Raw genomic sequence first — 20,934 nt, forward strand, 5'->3', positions numbered from 1 at the left:
ATTGTATAAACAGAACTGAATTGTATTCTATAGTACTACTCTGTCACAACAGATCACAGTGTGTGAAATTTGGGCTGTTCTCTGAAGGAGGGCACATTGCTACAGTGCAGCACCAACATCTTTTTTTCGTCCCTTCTGATTTTTTTCTCTTTCTACCTGCAAGTGCTATTCTTTCCCTATCAAAGTGGATTTTTCTACAGAATTTTGCCACGAACAACCATTTTGCTGCCCTGGGTTCTTTAACATGCGCTAGGGGGCACATGAATGATGAAACCTAACCTGGGCCTGACTGACCTGTTTGTCTCCAGGTGTGGGTGTGATCCTCAGTAAAGGCTATGAGACCTTTAACCTTTTAGTAGTATTACCTGAAATATGGTACCTTTAGCCTCAACTGTTGTCGTGATTTTCTTCTTCTTCGTGGGGCTTTGACTTCCATGTTCACTTGTGTATACAAGAGGACTTTTATGTGTATGACAGTATTTACCCAGCTATGTAGACAGCCAGACTCTATTTTTGGGTGTATATGGTAGTGTTGTGAACTGACCTGGCCCTGACTGACCTGCTTGTCCCCAGGTGTGGTGTGGTCTTCGGTGGGTGGAGGAGGCACGTTGTCCCATTCCAGGTGGTCTGATGAAGGGGGTGTCGCTGTCTCTGCTGCCTCCTCCTGGCGGTCTCCGTCACCCGCCTCATCCTTTGAACTACCCCCCTCTACAACCTGGGCTTTGCGAGTCTCATCCTGGTCTGTGTCTGCATCAGAAGACAACTTCGTTACCCAGTTGTCCCCTACTGGAGGGCCAGAGGACGCCTCTGAGCCATCCTTCTCCTGGTCAGCCCTTGCTGCAGCACTTCCGTCATCGGCTTTCACGTTTCGTTTGGGCTCCTCCACTGAAGGCTCTTCCCCTTCGATTGTGACAGAAGCTGGAGTGTCAACAGCAACTGAAGGCTGTATCTGTGAGGTCAGCGTCTTTGTATGATCCAAAGTCTTGTCTTGTTCTTGGGTCTTCCTTATGTCTTGTTCAGCAGGTGGTGCGTCTTTGGGGATGCTTACCTTGGGGGGAATCTGGGTGTTCACCGACAGCATTTTTCTGCCCATACTGTCAGCGTTGGTCTGGTACTGCTCCATGCCGACTTTGGGCAGCAGGCTGTCATCAATCTGGGGTTTGTCCAGCTGTTCTCTCTGGGAATCAGCAGCTGCTCCTCTACTGTCATTCTGGGTCTGTGAGGCTGGAACGTCGTTGAGGGAAGAAACGTGAGGGAGGGTGTTGGTGACTGTGGGCTGGATGTCGACGTCCTCTGTGGCCCGGGCAGGGGGGGCACTGGTCTCCACTTCCTCACTGGCCGACCCTGATGCCCTGTCCACCGCGACCGACTCTGGAACAATGTCCCCAGGCTCCCCATCCACCAGATAAAATCTGGTTCCATCAATCAGGGTGGTCTCCGCTTGGTCCCCACCACCACCTGCTGACTGTGATGACTGATCTGCGGCCGTCTCTGTCATGCCTGGCTGGTCTGGCATGGAAGGGGAGTCCTGCAGAGCGGGAGTCCGGGTGGGCATCAGCTGCTGGGCAGGAGATTGGCTGCTGTCCAGGGTCACACCGCCCTCCTCCACCCGCCCAGCCACAAATCCGATGTCCACTGGCTGGTAACCTGAGGATGATGGGGGTGGAGGTTCGGACACTGTCTTATCAGGCTGGATCTCCAGTTTTTCCTCCTCCTCCTTCCCTTCATCACCGGACTTGTCTGGCACATCTTCTTGTGAGGTGTCTTCAATGGAGGTCTCTTTGACAGGTGATGACCTGTCCAAAGCATCGGCGTGCACCACTGTGGGGGTTTCTTCTTCTTCCTCCTTCTCTCCCCCAATGTCTTCCTCTGTGCTTTTTCTATGATCCTCTTCCTGCGGAAGCCGGTCTTCTAACCCTGCCTGTTGTTTCCCATCACCACCCTCTGCCATCCCCTCCACACCTTCAGAAGGACCGCTGCTCACAAAATCATCAGGACTGCCCCCTGTCACTGCAGCAGTGTCCTGCTGGGCTTTCTGTCCCAGGTCAACCTGGTCCACAGGCACAGTGTCCTTCTCCTCTTGCTGTCCAGCGCCAGCTTCTTGGACATTTGGGTTGGACAGCTTGCTGGCAGGGTCCACACGCTCTACCTGGGGAGGGATAGGCTGTGGCTGAGGTGAATCTTTCTGTGCTGCGGCGGCACTGTCTGCGGGAGGAGGCTGACTGCTTTCTGTGGCTGTCTGGGCTGCCTCTTCCTCCTTGTGGTCCTCCTCAGCCATGTCTGTGGGGTCTCTGGAATCAGTGACAGTGGAGTCTTCTCCCTGTCCCTTGTTCCCTTCTTCTGTGCTGCCTGTCCTGTGGTCCTCAGCCTGGGCCCTGTCTTGGCTGGACTCTTCAGGTCCTCTGTCTTCTTCACTTTCTGGGGCCTTCTCTGTGGCGATAGTTCCCACGTAGTTGTAAGCGTACTTTGGGTCTTCCTCTTCTTCCTCCTCCTCCTCGTCCTCCAAGACTGTGACACCACTGATATAGGGGCTGTCCTGCTCTTCTTCCTCTTTTTCCTCCTTTTCCTCTTGCTTCTGCTCCTCCATTTTCTCCTCCTTTTCCTCTTGCTTCTGCTCCTCCACTTTCTCCTCCTTTTCCTCTTTCTTCTGCTCCTCCACTTTCTCCTCCTTTTCCTCTTCCTTCTGCTCCTCCACTTTCTCCTCTTCCTTCTGCTCCTCCACTTTCTCCTCCTTTTCCTCTTCCTTCTGCTCCTCCACTTTCTTCTCCTTTTCCTCTTCCTTCTGCTCCTCCGCATTCTCCTCCTTTTCCTCTTCCTTCTGCTCATCCATTTTATCATCCTTTTTCTCCTGCCTTTCCTTTTCCATGTTCTCCTCCTTTTGCTCTTCCTGTTCTTGTGCCTCCCCCCCTATGGTTTCTTCACCTTCAGCACCATCAGCAGGACTGGGCTGACCAGCTGCACCAAGGTCTGTCAGGTCCACCTCAGCACCCACATCTCTGGTTTGGGGGTCTTCAGCTGCTGCTGTTGTTGCTGCTGCTGCTGCATCTTCTCCAGGCTGCGCTTTGTCCCCCTCCGTGTCTGATGGCGAAGAGGTGGAGGCCGCTCCCTCAGAGCCAAACTGCCTGGCTAGGAAGTCGTTGAGAACTGCAGATGCAGAAACACTTACCTTTACATCAGTTACTGACATCGCTGTAAGCCTTGATGAATTTAACAGACATTTAGATCTATATATATATACATATATCAAGTCAAATCGACTTTATCATCTCCAAAGAGAAATTCACATGTCATGAAACTGTCACTTTATACAGATGCAGGAACACTTTTCTTTATATTAGTTACACTGCTTAAGGACTACGCCTGACAAATTTAACTGAGACGTATATCAACAGTCTTGATGGAACTGTCACTTTATATCAGTTTCTAACCTCTTCAACAAAGTACTACCTTTATATTAGTAACTGACATCACTGTAAGGCTCAGCCCGACAACTTTTACAGAGATATATCCATATTCTTGAAAAACTGTCACACTTTTAAAAGAAAAAAAAATCAACACATTAAAAAAGAGGTAAGTTTCACAAAGCACAGTTACATGAAAAATCCACATAGAATGATTTGCTTTCAGACTGATAATCGACATACAGAATAGATTGTCAAATTATGCACACAGCAATCGTATCTTTCTCAACCACAATAAACATTTAATCTAATTATAAAAAAAGACTAAACAAAACTTGGTCAATTTTTTTTTTTAAAGCAAGGCAACTGGTTAATCATATTTTCTGTCCAGATTCTACCAAAACATTAACATGAATAAAATGGCAAAATTTGTCCTTTTTACAAATACATCACTGCTCTCCATATAAATTAAACTCTCGTCAAAGTCATGTGACTGGACAAACATGGAAGCCAGTAAAATTGATATTATGACAAACATACCCACAAAAGACTATTTGTTTTAAAATCTGTGACAAGAAGAAGACACAAACATTGTCACAGGTTCTTTAAGTGTCATCAAATAGATCTGAAAAAAAGAGAACTTGTGTACATTTCTTCTTTTCTAGAGGTAAAATAATTCATTAGCTCTTTCAACAACTGGTAAGAAAACCTGAACCAACAAAACTGAGACAGAAAAGAATACACTGAGTTAATAATATATGTTGTTTTTCATTCCTAGTCCTAATCATACTAATACAGTAATAGTGTAATATCTCCACTTTTAACACAAAATCTCACTCATACATACCATTCCCAAAGGTAGGTTGTTGTTTTTGCTTTTGTTTTTTAAACACACAGGAAAATGCACTCAAAAATAAGAAGAAATGCAGTAAATGAAAAGAAAAATAAGCATTCAAAAACCAGGATAAATATACACAAATGCAGTACAAGCATAAGGTTGGTAGCAAATGCCTACTCGAGTCCAGTATCACCACCACACTTGATAGATTCCAGTTCATTGTTAACCACCCATGGTTAAAGAAAAACCAATACAGGTGCAGAATACTCTGATGAAACATCACTCTGCTTTCATGGCAGGCACAGTCACTATGAATGATCCCACAAACTGATGACCCCTGTCTCTATTTCTCGGAACCAAAGTCTTTGTCAGCAAATGATCCCTAAACTGTTTGTGCTTTCGTAAGTAATGTTTGAAAACAGAACTATGTCCACTTCAGCACTGTCTATAACCAAAACGAAAAAGACGGAATGATGTCCAATTCTAAATTTTCAGCAATAAAATTTTAACAAGTGAAAGAATAGGAAAGGGGTGAGAGATGGAAGAGTGCTGACCGACTTTATATCAGTTTTCACCCATTATTATATCAGGTGCAAACTGATGACTACAAAGCATCTCTGCTGTCATGTAACCATGAATCTGTTTACTGTAATTCACACACACACACACACACACACACACACACACACTCAATTTTCTGTGTACTTCAAAGAAAACACTGCTACACAAAGCACACACTGAGTAATATGAAAGCCAAACTTTTCAGAATTTGTCCACAGAAAAAGAGAGAAATACTTGTCTGACATTTGTCTTTGACACAGATTGTTGTTCATGGTTTATTTCACTCCAAGTAGTTATAAAAAAAAGAAAATGAATAAACACCCAACTAACACAATCTTCCTTTATGAAATCTACGTTCTCATTAACCAATAAACCAAAGTAAGGTTTTGTGGTTATCACAAGTTATTGCTTTTGATGGTGTTTCTTAGATTTAAATTTTTTTTTCTATCTATTTTTCAAAAATTCTTATTTCAAAGACTTTCTTCTTGCTAAAATTCCAAAGTTTTCCCTCTGAATATTGAGGTATACAGAATATCAGACAACTCTGATGCTTAGTTTATTGGTAAAAACCTTTGAGAAATTATGATTAACATACCAAGAATCATAAATGGTATTATGTACCTGAACAATTTACCATACAAAGAAGACATAACACTTGACAGCAATTTCTATCACCTCTTTTTCTGTGGGCAGAAATAATTCTTAAACTGAAAATGCTCATCACTTCATAAGCAAAAAAAGGAAAAAAAATTTCAACTTAAATCAAACTCATCATGCTATGCAATCTTCAACATAACACATGCAATGTCTGTTTGAACCCCACCCCCACCCCCCCTCACCCACCTCCCATCCCTCCCGACGTACCCCACCATCACCACACACACCCGTAACACACACAAAAATGCATGCACACACACGTAAGCACACGTCCAGGCACATTCACATGCACGCGCGCACACACACACACACACTCAAACATACACAAAACCAAGCACTCCCTCTCACACAGTCATCAATGCCATAAATGATATATAACCACGAAAGTAATTTATATCTGAAGAAACCAACCCAGGAAACTGTCAAAAATTAAACGCTGACCTTGATCAACATCAATGATGCCAGTAACAATGAAAACTGTGTGCTTATCAAAATCGTGACTGGGAATCTTAAGTTACATTTGATGTTTCCAGTTTACTGTCCACAGAAACTTTTTTTTTCTTTTTTTTTTTTTTACTTAATCAAGGCCATGTCTTTCCTGTATTGCAGTCTGGCTTCACTCTCACTCTGAATAATTTTTTTTTTTTTTTTTTTTTTTTTTTAAGTCTTCACAGACAAAACCGATTTCCTGTTTTTATTTTCCTCTTATTCGTTTGGTCAGAGTAGTCACAGTAGTTGTAGAAGTGTGCTTTAAAAACCTTTTTTTTCATTGTAATGATGTAGCAGTCACAATAATAAACAGTATCTAGTTTCATTATTTCATTCTTTGTGCTAGTCAAGTTAGATACTAGAATATCACTTAAGCAATCACTGTTTTATAATGTTCAAAAATTTTTACTTCGTTAATATTCCACCCAATATTCATCAATGTATTTCAATGGAATGATTGTGTTGAAAACACACAATGACTTTTACAGAATTGAAGGCAAGTTGGCAGTAAGGTTTATGAACTGGAGAAGCACCGGACCAAGCAATGCTTACTTCTCAAACAAACCTTTATTTTTCATGCCAATGACACACTGGAAAGACGCTTCAGCAGTAAATCAATATGCATGGATTGGGTTAAAAACTTGAAAGAATAGGCAGAAACTGGTTGGTTCTTAAATTCCCTGCAAGAGATGGGTATATGAAGGGAAAGGTATGAGGGTATACATGTTATGCACACAGCAGAATGTGTTGATTACATCAGAAAAGAAGTTATGCACACAGCAGAATGTGCTAATAACATGGGTATACACCATCACAAACACAGCAGAATGTGATAATTTCCAGGAATAAATGTCAAACAGACTTCAAGGAAGAGGAAAAAGCAGTGAGTATAGGTTACTGCAAACAAGTCAGAGAACATTTTCAAACAAAATGATAACACAAGTGAGTAATGTTACTAAGTACAACAACCAATTAGAGCAACAGAAATATTAATGCCACATACTATGGATTGGAGACCGGGAATTTGAGTAATTTTCAGTGTTTTTTTTTTTTTTTTTAAATAATGAAGTGTTCTCTTTGTGTGTGTGTGTTTGGTTTGTTTGTTTTTTTCCTCGCCTGTCCTCAGTAACTTTCGGACTGGTCCCTTACTTTTCACATGAAACCAAACAAAATCCCAACTTCTGATCCAATACTGCGAGTTGACCATGGAAACTGGACCACAAACAGTGCTGGAATACTTGCTTGTTTGCTACTGAAAATAAGGGATTTCTGCAAGAGTTACTGAGGCCAGCAAGCAGTACTCAGAGCATCTTGCAGTAAAAAAAAAAAAAAAAAAAAAAAAAAAAAATTTTGATGCATTAATAATTCAATGCACATTTCTACTACCACTATAGTGTATGCACAAGGATAGGTACGATGCCAGCATAAGAATCTAGTCTAGACACCCAGAGTGACATGAAGCAACAAAATAGTGTTGTCAAGCTCAGTGTTAGTGTTGAATGAAACCTTTCGGGTCCATGGGGTCTTCGTCCCTCATGAATGATCTCTGCAGATCCTCAATGCTTTTCAATAGTGGGTCTCTTATCACGTCTGCAGAGGAAGCACAGTGGGTTCACCTTTACCGTTTCAAAGCATCCATTATTCATGGAACAGCCACAAGTCACTGTCAATGAAGTGATGTACACTGTTGTACCTTTTCATGTTATAAACACACCTGAAGTGGTACTGTACACTGCATACAATGCTTTACAGTATTTACACTGGCAGCTAAAATTAAACTAGTTATCTTGCTTTATATGATATTTACATGGGTAGCTGAAATCAAAGTAAGTATACTGCTTTACAATATTTACACAGATGGCTGAAATTAAACTAACTTAATAAGTATACTGATTTACAATATTTACATAGATTGCTAAAATTAAAGTGTCTGTTGAATATCTATCAATATTTTTTTTTCTAATTTATGCTTTAATGAAAGTCAGCCCTTGTCTGCTTTAATTCAATACCAATTCAAATCAGTCTAATTACCTTTATTTTTTAAACACACACACACAACCACACACACACACACACACACAACCCCCCCACCCCCACATAAACACACATGCAAACAAACAGAGATACAAACACAAACACTCATTCACATTCACAAAGTAAAACAAAAACCTAGAAAAAAAAAGAAAAAGGAAAAAATAGAAGATAATACAATGCTTTTCTTCTGTTTTCAATTCTGAAGCAGAAACATGCACAATAAACTCTGAATAAATTCATTTGAAAAAAAAAAAGAAAAAATGTTCTGATTCACACTCAACTGTAGACATGCACTTGCAACTACAAACTGAACCTGAACTGCATTTACTATGCAGCTTACTTATATACTGCTTGTAATATAACGAAGATGATCGACCTGTAAACGAAACTTACCACTAAAAGATAACCAACCACCTGAATCAAAATGAAACAAAACAAAAAACAAACATGCATTGACACATTTTTTTTTTTTTAAGCACAAAACACAAAAAAGCCAAGAGAAACAATCCATAAGGAACAAAAAATCATTGGCTTTTGTTCAGCTTGGTGTAGACATAACTGAAAACATGTCATGATGTATGAATAATTCATGATCTGTAGGGGAAGAAAATCACCAAGAAAATGTACAATGATTACAGATTTTCAGAGTTAAGCCAAACTGAAAATTTCTTTTAAAGATATTCATGAAAAAAGACATGATCAAAACAAAACAAAATGGAATGTGACTTAACACAAAGCTATCTACAATTCATATCAATATGTAACTTTTATGAGGGTAGATGGAACTCATACAGAGGTTCCAAGTTTTATTCTATCCAATGATAGAGAGAGAGAGAGAGAGAGAGAGAAAGAAAAAAAAGACACCAAAAGCAAAAGTCCAACTTTCCTCCATCTAAAAAGCATGCCACAGTACAATATACCTTTTCAGCTACTTTTTTTTTCCAAAGTAAAACCACAGAAATGCCTGTAAATAAGCCTCTTTGAACAAAGAGAAGGAAGCCAAAAGTCCAAATCAGCAGAAACATGTGGAAATGACTCGGAACAACATAATGAACCTGCGAAAATGGCCGAAAGATCTTCCTTGGCTTACAGTGGACTGATGACTATATAACGACAGAAACCTTTACCAGTAATGTGCACCAAAAAATGCAGTAAAACATGTGCAATTACTCTCTTTATTTCTTCTTGTTCTTTTCAGTTGTTTTTTTTTTAATTCTTCATTAAATGATCACTTACATAAAATGTCAAATCACACCTCACTATACAAATGAAATCATAATTTTTTTTTTTTTTGCCTGAAGAAGAGCCTGTGGTTCAACACATTGCCTCTTTTATCTCATGCAAGTCGACTTTTACCCAAATTCTTTTAGTCTACCTCACCTCCTCTTACAATTGCACATTTAATCGTGAACCCTCAAAATGACAACCAAACTGTACCACTTGATCCACCCAAATCATTCCATCATGGGTAAACAAATAAAATCAGACCACATAGCAGAATACATAGCTCTACAAAACAAAACAATATAAAATACAAACAAAAAAGTAACAGAACCAATACATTAAAAGGAAAAATTACCACCATCATTTGCAACAACAGTGCAAAAAATAAAATCAACACTTTTTTTTAATGTAAACTATTATCACAACAGGTAAAACAAAAAGGGGGAAAAAGGGGTTAGAAAAAAAGTCTCAAATAAAATGCTTCAAGCTGACACTTCCTTATTCTCACTCACACACACACACACACACACACACACACACACACAAAGACCGACACACTTCTTCCACAATCAATGTAAGCCAGAACAGGATTAAAAAGACAGATAAGAGATAAATAATCATGATATAAATCTATTCCCTGTCACTTGTACTTTTTTTTTTTCTTCCTGGTCAACACACAATTCTCTGCCCCACAACCCCCATCTCCTTTTCTTTACTTCCCTGTATCCATCTGTCCCACTCTGTTACTTTTCTATTATATCTGTGTACACAAAAGGGGGGCTGCCCCCCCCTCTCTCTCTCACCACTCACTGTCCAACATTGGCTCAACCTGCATCACTGCTCCCATCAATACAGCCATGAACAAATGAATAATTGAAATCACCAGAACTCCCACATGCAGAGAGATACTGAAACTCTTAAAGCAAATTTGTTAAAGTAAATAAATAGATAATTAAAGCAAATCTGTCAAAGTAAATAACTGAATAAACACATAATCAAACCACATCACCAAAAAACCGGAATAAAAGCATCCCTGAACAAAGGGGAAAAACTCTCACCTTTCGCTTCTTCTTTCGGCTCTCCCTCCTTCTCCTCTTTCCCCTCCATGTCTTCCGCTCCAGGCATCTCTGTCGCTGGTGCCTCCTCCTTTGGAGGTTCCTCCTGACACAATAAATGCTTTTATTTATTTGTTTGTTTTTCAGGTCACTCCCACCCCACCTTACTCCCCTCTCCTTTTCTGTTTCAGTTTCTCAAGGTGTCACTTTGTTCAGAAAAACCCATAAAGTTAGGTGTGCTTGACTATGTGTGTAAACATATGTATGTGTACATAACTACATGCATGTATATGAATGTGTATTGTGTGTGCGTGTGTTTATGTAAGTTTGTGCCTGCCTATGTGTGCATATGTGTTAGGGTAGCTGTTAGATACACATGTATGTTAAAATGTATGTATGCTGTGTGTGTGTGTGCGTGCGTGCGTGCGTGCGTGCGTGCGTGCGTGCGTGCGTGTGTGTGTGGTCACATTTTGGTGTGTGTATGTAACATAGATATAATATTTTATGTTAACAAAAGCGTTTTTGTAAAGCACCTAGAGCAGATTTCTGGATAGTGTGCTATATAAGTATCCATCATTATTATTATTATTATTAAAGTTTAAAGTATAAGCTACACCACATCTGCAGATGCCTGACCAGCAGGATAACCCAACACGCCAGTCAGGTCTTGAGTGCATGCACATTTATAACCGAGTACCCATCAGAGTGGATTTCTTCTGCAGAATTTTGCTAGAGGACAACACTTTTGTTGCCATGGGTTCTTTCTCGGTGTGCCAAAAGCGTGCTGCATGAGACCTTGGTTAATCATCTCATCTGAATGACAAGATGCCGAGTTTGATTTTCCAGTCAATGCTTGGGTGAAAGGGATTCAAACCCAGGCCCTCATGGACACTGTGTTGGCAGATATGAGTGTTACCCATTCTGCCACCTTCCTAACCTTTCTGTCAATTTCTTCCGTGCTGGCTTGCTCAGCAGATCACCACCTGGGACTCTTCATTTTCCGCTGACAAGGTTCCCCTCCCCATGAATGAATCCCAAACCTTGCTCTAAATTTCGTTTCAACTCTCAGTTGTTTGCTGAAGTCTGCTCCATCAGAAATTATCACTGTATCAAATTTAATCCCCCACATTCTGTCTCCCCCTCTTTCACACCCTGCAAACTCCGGCAAACTCCCTCAGTGCTTGTCAGATCTTGTTCTGCCTTGTGTTCTATCCCGTTCACTGACAATCATCTGCTGACCAACATGTTCTTTGTATCTCACACTGTAAGAAGAAAGTACAAGGATCGCATGTCTTTTCATACCTTGGAAGTCTAGTCTAATTACACAGTGCTTCAATGAACCTCAGTCTAAGTAATTCTTGATTGAAGAAGAAAAAAATGTGTGTGTGTGTGTGTGTGTGTGTGTGTGTGTGTGTGTGTGTAATAAGAAAGAAGAGAGAGAAGGGAAGGAGAGGAGGAGAGGAGATGGGCTGTCTGGCAGCAATGAAAATTCAGAAAGAAAAATAATGTAAAAAATCATCAATTCTGCTAGAAACAAACTGCCTACAACTACAGCATGAAACTGGCATACCTGTGGAATCTCATCCATTTCAGTTTCATCCATATCCGTCCAATCAGCTGGAAAACAAACAAAAAAATATGAAATTCACCTTTGACATGGATAAAACTAATAAAGTTAGCTTGTATCAAACATAAAGGAATATTCATATTATTTGTATTACTCTTTTTGTCACAACAGATTTCTCTGTGTGAAATTCAGGCAGCTCTCCCAAGTGAGAGCGTGTCACTACACTGACAGAGCCACCCATTTTTTGTATTTTTTTCTGCCTGCAATTTTATTTGCTTTCTATCGAAGTGGATTTTTCTACAGAATTTTGCCAGGGACAACCCTTTTGTCGTTGTGGGTTCTTTTACGTGCGCTAAATGCATGCTGCACATGGGACCTCAGTTTATCGTCTCATCCAAATGACTAGCGTCAAGACCACCACTCAGTCTAGTGGAGGGGGAGAAAATACTGGCGATGTGATTTGAACTAGTGCGCTCAGATTCTCTCACTTCCTAGGCGGACTAGTTACCTCTAGGACAACACTCCACTCTTATACATCCAGATCAATTTCATGATGGCAAAATGGAATAGCATAATCATACAGTCTACACAAAGAAATATCTACAGGTGACTTAAACTCAAGGCTATACTCCCTTTCATCAGTCTCTTACATCATCCTGACCAAATTATCAGTCACATTCACTTTCATACTTTCATTATCCTGTTAAAATTATCCGACACACTCATTCTGCCACTGTCATTATCCTGTCAAAATCATCGGTCACACTCACTTCGTCACTTTCATTATCCTGAAAAAATTCATCAGTCACACACGCTTTCATCTGTCTTTTTCATCATCCTATCAAAATTGTCAGTTACACTTTCGTTTTCCTGACAAATCGTCAGTGACACTTTCATTATCCTGACAAATCGTCATTCTCACTTTCACTATCCTGACAAACTGTCAGTGACACTTTCATTATCCTGATAAATCGTCATTCTCACTTTCACTATCCTGACAAATTTATCAGTCAGACTCACTCTGAGTGTCACTTTCATCAATCCAGACAAAATCTTCAGTCCCACTCACTCTCATCTATCTCTGTCTCATCGTTGACAGCCGGTGAAGGTGGCTCCTGTGAAGACTGTGGATCTGACTGCTGTGCTGTCTCCTGCTGGGGCACCTGTTGCTGTTGCTGCTGGTGGGGTGGAGGTGGCTGCTTTGACCACAAATTTTCCTGTGAAAGAATGAAAAATCTGATACTGTTAATCATGGTATGCATGCATTCATTAAACAGAAACTCGTTCAGTAGGGCCAGTTTTCTTCCATTCTTCCCCCAATTTGTAAAGATTAAGAAAAAAACAAAAATCACGCAAATTACTAAACAGGGCTTCAGAAAATAAACCTTCAAAACTGATTATTGACTTGCCGGGCTGGTATGGTGAAAAATGCTGCTCCTCTAATCTCAAAATTCCAGCTTACTGGGCCAGGAGGGAAGCACACCTAATTTCCTATTCAGTGTTTATTCTACACCAACATGCTTTGATTGTGTCTGTGGAAACACAGCAAGTAAGAATGACTCTAAATTTTCATATGCATCTGTTAGTCTCCTCAACAATCAAAAAACAAAAAAACCAAAACAAAACAAAACAAAAAAAAGTGGGGGTGGGGGGGGGGGGAAGGAATAACAATACAAATCTGGTATCATCACACTGGAGAAATTGATAGTGGCAAGGCACTCACTGGACCAGACAAGCGAGAAAGAAATTTAAGTCCTCAAACATTTTTGATTATCAAATTCAACCTCACATAATCTAATTTTGCACTTGCTGAACACCATCCTTTTTCTTGACCCACTGCATGACACTCATCCACCATCCCCTCCCACCCCCTCTTTCATACTCCAGCTCCCCCTCCCCAACCCCCACTTGCCTAATTTTTGATTGATTGATATGGATACTTATATAGTGCCTATCCTCAGTCGGAGACCAAGCTCTAAGCGCTAATGATCAAGGCAGTGTCTCAACCACCCGGTGTGTCACTTCTTTCATTAGAAAATGTTGTATTCTTTGTCTTCATCCAGGTCAGAACTTTCTGTTTGTAACATTTCAATGCCTTCAGCAGCAATCAAATGCTGCCATCATCACCTGCTTTGACTCAACTGAGACATAACTGTTGACACAAATAAAGCAAAGCCAGCCATGTGACCACACACTAGCATACATTTGTCTGAATGCATTGATACCTCCTTGAGTAACCTAACTGAACTGACACTTGGGGGGCGAGAGAGAGAGCAAGGGGGAAGAGAGAGAGAGAGAGAGAGAGAGAGAGAGAGAGAGAGAGAGAGAGAGAGAGAGAGACTGTGTGGGGGGTGGTGGGGGGGTGGGGGTGTAAGTATATGCATATATGCATGCATGTGTGTGTGTGCTTGTATTCATTTATGAACAAATGCAAAGGCATTTCAACAGAAAGGACATGTACAAAACATTTGTATTTGTATTTCTTTTTATCATAACAAATTTCTCTGTGTGAAATTCGGGCTGCTCTCCCCAGGGAAAGCGCATCGCTACACTACAGTGCCACCCATTTTTTTGTACTTTTTCCAGCGTGCCGTTTTTTTAAACTTGTTTTTCCTATCAAAGTTGATTTTTCTACAGAATTTTGCCAGGAACAACCCTTTTGTTGCTGTTGGTTCTTTTATGTGCCCTAAGTGCATGCTGCAAACGGGACCTCGGTTTATCGTCTTATCCAAATGACTAGCGTCCTGACCACCATTTAAGGTCTTGTAGATGGGGAGAAAATATCGGCGGCTGAGCCGTGATTCGAACCAGCGCGCTCAGAGTCTCTCACATCCTAGGCGGACGCGTTACCTCTAGGCCATCACTCCACACATTACCGGTAATAACAATATCATAAATTTGCATATTACAGGCTTTGCTCCATTTTACTTTCAGTGCAAACACTGCACTTGTGACTTACCTCTGTGGGAACTTCAAACAATGGTTTCTCAATCTTGACTGAAAACTCCTTGACAAACGCTTTGGGAAAGTACCCCCTCCTACCATTTACCTGAAAACAAAACAAAATACGAGATTAAAATGTTTCATCACAATCCATGATTCAATGATGCAGAGAAAAAACTGTCATTCATACATACACACATACGTACATATATACATACATGTATTCATGTCTGTCTGCCAGTCTGTCCACCTGTGCATGTGCATGCGGGCATGTGTGTGTGTGTGTGTGTGTGTGTGTGTGTGTGTGTGTGTGTGTGTGTGAGTAAGTCACTGAGAGTTTATCAATCCTAGCTTATCACTTTATCAATCCTAGTAAGGCAATTTGAAAAATGAATGAATCTCCCACAGAGTCTGTTCCTGAAGTTTTCAGCTGCATACTGAGTGACACTGAAAAAATTATCCTGAAAAAGGAAATAGCTGGGTTTTGGAAAACCACCCTCCATGTGCCACCCCTTGGTGTTGGAGATGGCTCCCAAACAGCAGTATAAAGATGTTTTCCAATGAAAAATCCTACATGATAAAACAAAAAGCCAGGAAACAAAAATGAATGCACGTGGAAGAACTTTGCAGCCCCCAAAACACATAAAATACTCACACAATACTAAAGCTAGTGGATACAGTGGTAATCTTCACTTCATGTGGTATGCCACTCACTCTTTTTGCAAAGTTCAAAGAGAAATTTCTAAATCTAAGAGCAAGAGTTATGCGGTATGCTGCAAACTGAATCCAAACAGTTATCACAGAACAACACCAATGTGACTTGGTAATACTAACAGTGTAGGGTCTCCTCTGGCATTAGGCATGAAAGTGACCAGATACTTACACCATCATTATACTTTCTGCATGGACTGCTAACACTTAATGGGCGATGACGGGAGCATTAGGGATGTGTTTGCTGGTAGGTGAACCAGTGTGAGTGGTGTGGAGGGTAACTCTGCTGATGGATCACAGCTGGTATGGAAAAGGAAAAAAGACACACACACACACACACACACACAGAGTTGCTGTCTCTAACACACACACAGACTGCATGCACTCTCTCTCTCCCTCTCCCTAAAACACACACTTTCTCTCTCTCTCTCCCCCCCTCCCTTGCACACATACACACACACACACATACACACACAGATACCTCTCCTCCCCACAGTTCAGGTCTTGTTCCAGCAGACTTGCTTTTGATGTCTACGACGTCCCCTCTGTTCAATGAGAGAAGTAGGGGGTTGTTGGATGGATAGCGTGCCAAAACCGTAGCTCTTGACAGTGTCACTGGTTGGGAAAAAAAAAGAAGTAAATTATAACTATGTACTTAAATTAACATTCACTAATCAGTAGTTTCCTGGCTTGTTATCAATACAATCTACATTCCAAAACTTCCTACACATGCATGCAAACACCCATCTAGAGACACACAAATCAGGGCTTCTAGTCCTACAATGTGTTAGAAATTCTCACTAATAATAATAATAATGACAATGGCAAAAATGCAAAAAAAATATCAAACACTGAAACTAAGAGCAGGCAGACCTGTGCAGTGACAGTTTCTAATACGTTGGGCAGCTTGAAATCTTTGGTTACTGAAAATTCCTGCCCTCTGACAGTCTAATATTAACTTAAGTCAGGCAGTGATTGTGCTCTTTTTAACTTTTGATTAAATGCAAAATTGTCTATGTGCCTGCTTTACTATTCTTTATATACAAAATTATTATTATATATTTTTTTAAGGTACTTCATCTTCTTCTTCTGCAGTCATGGGCTGCAACTCCCACATTCACTTGTTTGTACACAAATGGAATTTTACATATATGACCATTTTTACCCCACCATGTATGCAGCCATGCTCTGTTTTTGAGGGTGTGCATGCTGGGTATATTCTTGTTTCCACAACCCACCGTACGCTGACATGGATAAAAGGATCTTTAACATGCCTATCTGACCTTCTGTTTGCGTATACACATGAAGGGGGTTCAGGCACTAGCAGGTCTGCACATATGTTCACCTGGGAGACCGGAAAAATCTCCACCCTTCACCCATCATGTGCCATTACTGAGATTCGAACCCAGGACCCTCAGATTGAAAGTCCAACCCTTTAACCATTCGGCTTTTGCGCCTGTCTTTTAATGTTCTGAAATCCATTGTTTCCACATCAACGAACCTGTTTACTGTAACCATCTCAACTTACATTCTCCAAAAACACATCAATAATATCAGACTTTTTCTGTTTTAATGACAAGTATAAATCCACTTCTAAAGCAAGTAAAGCTAGGAATTCAAACGATATTCACATTTTTGTTGCATTATACAAAATTAATTGAAACTGACACATGCACAACAAACCTTCACCAACAATTAGCACACTTGTTTGTCTATAGATAGATCCATCAGCTACACTACAAAGATAAGCAAAGAAAGAATTCCTTGTGGTAATGCTGAACTCACTACAAAAGTGAAAGAACCAGACATAAAAAGAGGTAGTTCCATGGATTCAAATGCTTTAGTATTTCAATTTCAAGAATGGAATTTTTCAATCTCATGGCTTGTATTTGAGGATGCATAATGAGGCAGACTTCAGTCTCATGAAAGGTGCTGTCAAATGTTTGGTCAATCTCACAAGATTCAGAAAGGTGCTGATTGTGTGTGTGTGTGTGTGTGTGTGTGTGTGTGTGTGTGTGTGTGTGTCCATGGTAAACCATAAATAAATTTTCTCTGAAAATGCTTTATATGTTGACACCATATATTATAATGCTTACAGATATGAAAAATCAGTGTTTTTCAAACATTCTAATTTCTACTTATAATGTTAATGAACTTCAGCAAAGAACACAAAAATGTTTAAGAGGCAGGAATGTTTCCATGGTCAAATTACTGTCACATTTTTAATTCTTATTCAGAAATATAAGCACTTTTATCTGATGGATTAGCTGATTAAAGCAGTTTATGATTATTAATTCAAATAGGAACTTCTTAGTATCAAATCTGGACAGATGCACACATCTGTCAGGTGTGTGTGTGTGTGTGTGTGTGTGTGTGTGTGTGTGTGTGTGTGCACGCATGCGCATCTGTGTAATCAGTTGCACATTTTCCACAAACAGATCTGGAACTGGGGTAGAGATCATATTCTTTGAAAATGTAATTGTCTGTGAGCCCAGCACACACACACATACACACACTCTCTCTCTCTCTCTCATACCTACCCCCAAATCCCCCAACACACACACACACACACACACACAAAGTATTAACAGAAACAGGCAGTTCAAAGGAGATAATAACTTTATATTACTTACTCGACAATATGATTATGTGTGACATGACATTGAAAGTGAAACAAAACACTTTTGAATCATTAAAAGTCAAGACCCCAAACTTATAACTGGGGGATGGGATTCTCAACCCCCATCCCTACAAAAAGCAAAATTTTGTTAGTGGGTGTGAAAGTTAATTATTTTAAGTGTCATAGTACTCAAACTCTTTAATATTTTCAATTTTGGCAACTAAGCTCCCACCACTGTACCCCTCCTTTCCACCCACTCTTGTTTGTCTCCACCTACAAACTTCATCACCCATCCCCATCCCAAAAAATTAATTGTAACAAAAACAATCATCACCAGGATGATCATCTTTCAGCATCATTCATGAATGGTAAACTGGGAAGGCAAAAGGAAAGCAAAAGGCCAGGAGAAAAGAACCAGAACGTTATCCCCCAATGGCAAAGTGTCTGATGATTACAAATTAGTTTGCGTTCGTGCGTCTTGAACTGACAAGAAAAACCGTTTGCTGAGTGCAACAACGTTGGAGAAATAGTGACATTGGTGACACAATCATGAGAAAGTGGGCAGTGGTGACACGTCTCAAAACACCGGGCCCGAGGGCAAATGTTCAATCGAAAGTAACACTAACAGCAGCCGCACAACTCTTCTGAAATTTTACGAACAGCTGCATGCCTTACCCGAACAAGCTTTATCCCCACATCTTCGTAAGTCTGAAATTTGCGACGCTGTAGCAAAAACTGCGCCAAACATAAGCAACAGCAACATTAATTTGAAGCGTTGTGTTGGCATCGTCCCGAAGGCTGCCATATTTCTGTCCCGCACTCAGTACACGTCAAGAGGGAACCTGGAACAATAAATACTCCCTCGATTTTATCAGTTTCACCGCAAACACGTTTTCTTAACAATCCGATATCGAATCTTTGGTGCGGATAGGTAAGCCTACCTTTTCCTCAAACTGACTATTTATTTCCCTCAAACTGATACACTGAATAATTGTATGTTTTTTCTTCGCTGTACAAGAGGGAGTACTTCGTGATTGTGGTTATGATTTCTGTTCCAGTCATTGTTGAGGAAAAGGGTGATTCTGATCGGAAAATGGACAAAGACAAAAAGCTTCGTGGATAGCTCACCGTACCCGTGACCATAGGGAAGATATTTCATGAAAATATCATATCTTCAATTGATTAGTTATATTGTATATATGGTAAGTAAATATGTTAACAACAACAATAAACATAAAAATACAGATACATGAATGAGAGCATCCATGCAGGGAGGTAATCCGATGGACTTATCGCCAATAATTTTGTTTTGATTAACCAGTTATTTCCCTTAAATCGGGTGAAGCCGGTTGCAGTGTCTGCTAGGTCTTTGGTTTCAAGCAGGTGTCATAAGGAGTGCGGAGTGATGAAACAGTACAACAATACGCAACCGCCACGCTACACAATACAACAACGAGACAACACAGTTCAGTTCAATTCAGTTATTCAAAGAGGCGTCACTGCATCAGGACAAATCCCAGTGCGCAACACTGACCTGACATCTGCTGAGCATATATGCCTGACCAGCAGCGTAACCCAACCCGCTTAGTCAGGCCTTGAGGCAAAAAATCAGTAAAAGGATATATAATTGAATTAATGAATAAATGATAGATAAATAAACAAATAAATAAAATCAGGTGGGCCGAGGTATCGTGGGTTACTGGCCTTTTGGAGACAAAACAACGCAATCGTGTGCAACGCCTTTACACAACGCAATGCGACATGCATTGTCAAACACCAGCATTCAGTTCACACACTCGGACGCATCAGCGGAGCATGCGAGCACACTGACACAGCCACACCAGCAGTGCACCAAACTATCAAGCAGCACACTGGACCTCATTTCGATCTCGTGCTGACACCAGTTCAAACGGAACGTTACGCCTGCGGCTGGGTATGGCCGCCACGTAATTTACTGTAGATCGAATGGCCTTCACTGCTAACTTGAAACAATTCTCCAATGAACTGTTGAGGGAGGTACTGAGATGGAGGAAGGGGAGGGCGGGGGTTGGGGGGGGGGGGGGGGGGGCGGGGCAGAAACAACGATGGACTGACAATTGACATTGCAGAATGGACAGAAAAAAGCATTAATTGCAGAGACACAGAGGCTTTGACACATTACCGACCCTGAGACCTGGAGCCGGAATCTGGCGAACCGGCGCTCCTTCTTCTTCAGTGTTCTCTCGCGGTTCGCGGGCTGCAACTCCTACGTTCACTCGTATGTATACGAGTGGGCTTTTACGTGTATGACCGTTTTTACTCCGCCATGAAGGCAGCCATACTCCGTTTTCGGGGGTTGTTCGGCGCTCCAATGACTCTAAATAGAGTTCAGAGAAGAACAACAACAAGAAAAGAGCATGTATAACGGTCCGCCGGAGTGCACACTCAACAGACATACAGAGAGAATGACAGACGTACAGTCGTGGAAACTCGTGCCCAGCAGATGTTACAACTCAATGTGACCACTAAAAAAAATGTTTTCCAGTTCCTCTCTTCAGCAGTAAGAATCAGTTAGGCCAGCTGGATTAAATTCTAAAAAATATATGGAGAAAATCACTGTGTACAGATTTCTATGTAGGTTCTGCCGGTTCGGTTGTCTGTTTGCGTTCATGCTGTGTACTGTTTTCATCAATGACGTCAGTGTGTGTAACTCTCTCGCTGTTCTTGATCTGGAGATACCAATTCGGCCCACTGCATGCGTCAGTGTCTTTTCCGAGAACTATTTGCGTTGTTCTCCGGTACTGATTGTAACAGTATTGATGGAACGTCAGTCCTCCACAATGAAACACTATTGA

At 40.9% G+C, this 20,934-nt stretch overlaps 1 protein-coding gene across 8 annotated transcripts in view; it reads right to left on the minus strand.

The window, feature by feature from the left end:
- LOC143280953 (uncharacterized) overlaps positions 1-18,909 on the minus strand; it is a 62,682-nt gene extending 43,773 nt beyond the window's left edge. Inside the window, exons 1-9 of one of the 8 annotated variants that reach the window (XM_076585772.1) lie at positions 18,776-18,909; positions 15,962-16,095; positions 14,786-14,875; positions 12,896-13,043; positions 11,830-11,876; positions 10,263-10,362; positions 8,374-8,394; positions 7,453-7,536; positions 545-3,144 (exon numbers count right to left, since the gene is read on the minus strand). In XM_076585772.1, coding sequence (XP_076441887.1) covers positions 545-3,144; positions 7,453-7,536; positions 8,374-8,394; positions 10,263-10,362; positions 11,830-11,876; positions 12,896-13,043; positions 14,786-14,875; positions 15,962-16,095; positions 18,776-18,905 — 3,354 coding nt within the window. In that variant the 5' untranslated portion in view covers positions 18,906-18,909. Of the gene's footprint in view, positions 1-544; positions 3,145-7,452; positions 7,537-8,373; positions 8,395-10,262; positions 10,366-11,829; positions 11,877-12,895; positions 13,044-14,785; positions 14,876-15,961; positions 16,096-18,775 lie in introns of all 8 variants that reach the window. The other 7 variants (XM_076585773.1, XM_076585771.1, XM_076585775.1 and 4 more) reach the window with 7 other exon arrangements.
- Positions 18,910-20,934: the final 2,025 nt, after the last annotated feature.

The sequence above is a fragment of the Babylonia areolata genome, chromosome 4, assembly GCF_041734735.1.
Source record: "Babylonia areolata isolate BAREFJ2019XMU chromosome 4, ASM4173473v1, whole genome shotgun sequence".
NCBI lineage: Eukaryota > Metazoa > Mollusca > Gastropoda > Neogastropoda > Buccinidae > Babylonia > Babylonia areolata.